General features: G+C 41.1%; 1 protein-coding gene across 1 annotated transcript in view; it reads right to left on the reverse strand.

Annotated features, from left to right (window-relative positions):
• LOC109527259 (uncharacterized) overlaps positions 1 to 3,007 on the reverse strand; it is a gene marked incomplete at its 5' end in the record, with an annotated part of 13,229 nt that overhangs the window by 6,378 nt on the left and 3,844 nt on the right. The window contains 3 exons of the mRNA XM_019889063.1: positions 469 to 531; positions 651 to 726; positions 1,092 to 1,348. Of these exons, the coding sequence (XP_019744622.1) occupies positions 469 to 531; positions 651 to 726; positions 1,092 to 1,348 (396 nt within the window). The remainder of the gene's footprint in view (positions 1 to 468; positions 532 to 650; positions 727 to 1,091; positions 1,349 to 3,007) is intronic.

Genomic DNA, 3,007 nt, shown 5'->3' on the forward strand with positions numbered 1-3,007 from the left:
CAGGGTGTCTCCCGCCTACTGCCCGAAGACAGCTGGGGTAGGCTCCAGCACCCCCCGCGACCCTAGTGAGGATCAAGCGGTACGGAAAATGAATGAACGAATGAATGTTAACGATGGGCAAGAGGCGAACAGCACCCTGCACGAGTTGCCAGTCAGTCACAGGGCGTGCATGTAGGGATACAGTAAGTACACAATCATTCAAACACACTTTCACACCATCAGCGAGTGGGAACTAAACCCACCTGCACGAAAAGCAGGCTTCAGAATCACTACACCATCAATGACTATTCTTAAATAAAGCATTTTTGGGTGTGATTTTATGTTTCAAATCATCTCAAGTCTCAAGACTGTCTTTAATCAAATCACGCCGGATTTTTCATGTGATGCTTGCTTAAAGATAAGATAGGAAAACCTTCATTTCTCTCACAATGGAGAAATTCTCAATTTATATTGTTTAATTGTACTCACGTGTATCACCGATTGCTTGAGAACCACTTTTGCCTCCTGTCACTGTCAATAGAAGCATCGTGGCTGAGAAAACATAATATTAACATGTTAATGTGGCACTGCAAGAATAGACATTTGAATACGTCAAAAACCATAACCAAAACCATATTCATTAACCAACGACAAAATCAAAACAATATTACCTGTCATGATGTCGATGGAAACTTTTAATGTTATTGCCATGCCTTTTATGATTTGGTTGATCCAATTCTTGTTTTTGAATCAATAAATAGCTGTGCACTCTGTCATATGTGGCACTACATAAAAGGTGTTACGATCTGTTATATTCTCTCTCATCACGAATCTGTATGAAAACATGTACAGCTTGTCTTTTATGCATCCAACTTAAAATATTTGCATTGTGTTTTTAAAATAAGGATGTGACTCCTGTTGTGAATCAGAAAGTGAAACAGAAGTAACTGAGGTGGTAAAAATAACAGCAAAAGGACAACAGGCAAATACTTTGTTTATTTCATGATATATTAAAGTATGTGGGGCTAAGTTATTTTATCAAACATAGAATACACAATCGTAACTTTTGTCATGAGACTGCAGCAGACTGGTGATGTGTCCTGTGTTCAGACATTACAGTACACTGCTGATTCATCTGTGAAGACAATGGTGGAGTATGTCACGTTTTTAGGCTGATTAGAGACCTGGCTTCTGTCCATGTGGTTTATGTGGCTGACAGTGGAATAGAGGAGGGTGTCTGGAGGATTCAGGGAGTCATGATATTTGACGGTATCCTGGTTTTGAGCAGCAGATGACTGAGGTGCGCCAGATGATTTTAACTTTTCTTTGGAAACCGCTGCATAGTTTAGGGCTGCGTCCTTTTTTTTTCCTGTGGGGGAAAAAAAAACACACCAGATTTCAAGCTGTACTTATTGTGATTTGCAAATCCTGTATTGTTATAATTGAAGATTAGAGATATGTGTAATAAACTACAGTGTGAAATTATGAATACATTTAATTTGTATGTATATTTATATTTATTTAGTGTGGTTGTAGAATGTAGGACTGTAAAACTGCACTGCATCAAGTGCTGCACAATTGCTCAAACACTAAAGCCTTCTCTGAACCAAATTCATTGTTGTCTCAACCCATTTTCAAATCAAACACTATTTTGACCAAACCCTAAACGCTGTTCAGGTACAGTACTTCGCTTCTCATTCTCATTTACCTAACATATTTGCTACACCGTGACATACTTGCGTTGCAATCTTCTAAATTCAAAATGAGAACACAACTCCAACACAGCTGTCAAGTTTTAGACACAGCAACTCAAAATTGATGATACAAGTTTCCAATAGGACGGCATGGTGGCCCAGTGGTTAGTGCGCCGACCTCACAGTGCAGCGGTCGTGGGTTCGATCTCAGCTCTGGCCTTTCTGTATGGAGTTTGCATGTTCAGCCCGTGCCTGCGTGGGTTTTCTGCGGGTACTCCAGTTTCCTCCCACATTGCAAAAACATGCATGGCAGGCTGATTGAACACTTTAAATTGTCCTTAGGGGTGAGTGTGAGCGTGAATGGTTGTTTGTCTCTGTGTGCCATGCGATTGGCTGGTAACCGGTTTAGGGTGTCCCCTGCCTACTGCCCAAAGACAGCTGGGATAGGCTCCAGCACGCCCCGCAACCCTTGTGAGGAGAAAGCAGTTCAGAAAATGGATGGATGGAAGTTTTCAATAATGTGATCAAACAAGCCAATCGTCTAGAATAAAATATTTTCAGGTGACAAAAAACAGAACCACACAGCGAAGGCAAAGGTATTTATATGAGTGGTGGAGGAAGGGGACAAGCAAGACCAACCATCAATGATGAAACTATTGTACACCATGTCCTGTTCATCGGATGACAATGGCAGATGCTGGGCAAAGAGTCCGACCACGTTACAGCAGATTCCATGGCCAGCAACATCAGGACATTCAGGGAGGACAACAACTAATTGTCTCTTGTTTGCACAACATTTGGCATACTATACTGTAAGTACTGTAATGCTCATTACAATAGTAGTTTTTCTAGTGTATATTTGGAAGTGCCCTGTTCTCTTTAAAAAATTAAATAACAAAATGACAGTGGAAGTGCGGCACACGGCCGTGTTGCAAGACTCTCCCCAGATGCCCACTGAGAGTGTTATCTCCGGACCCCTTCAAGTCTGTTTCTGTTTCTACAATATCAAGCCTGGAGTGCTTTCCAACCACCCTGATTTTTTAAGCCAAGACTCAGTTCGGTTCCACCCCACAAAGCCTAGTAAATTACTGAAAGAAAGAAAATTCCACCCATGCGTACAGCTAGACCAGTGGTTCTCAATTATTTTCTGTCATGCCCCCCCTAGGAAGAGGAAAACATCTGCCCCCCCCACCCCCGCACCACTATAAAGTCATTTGTCTTTAAAGTTGTTATAAGTACACCTTTGCATAACACTGTATCCTTATTAATGTATAAGAGAATAAAACAAGAAAGAAATATGGACCAACTTACAACAAAGAATAGCTTTACTAACT

This window comes from Hippocampus comes, unplaced genomic scaffold (assembly GCF_001891065.2).
Source record: "Hippocampus comes isolate QL1 unplaced genomic scaffold, H_comes_QL1_v1.1 scaffold86, whole genome shotgun sequence".
Classification (NCBI taxonomy): domain Eukaryota; kingdom Metazoa; phylum Chordata; class Actinopteri; order Syngnathiformes; family Syngnathidae; genus Hippocampus; species Hippocampus comes.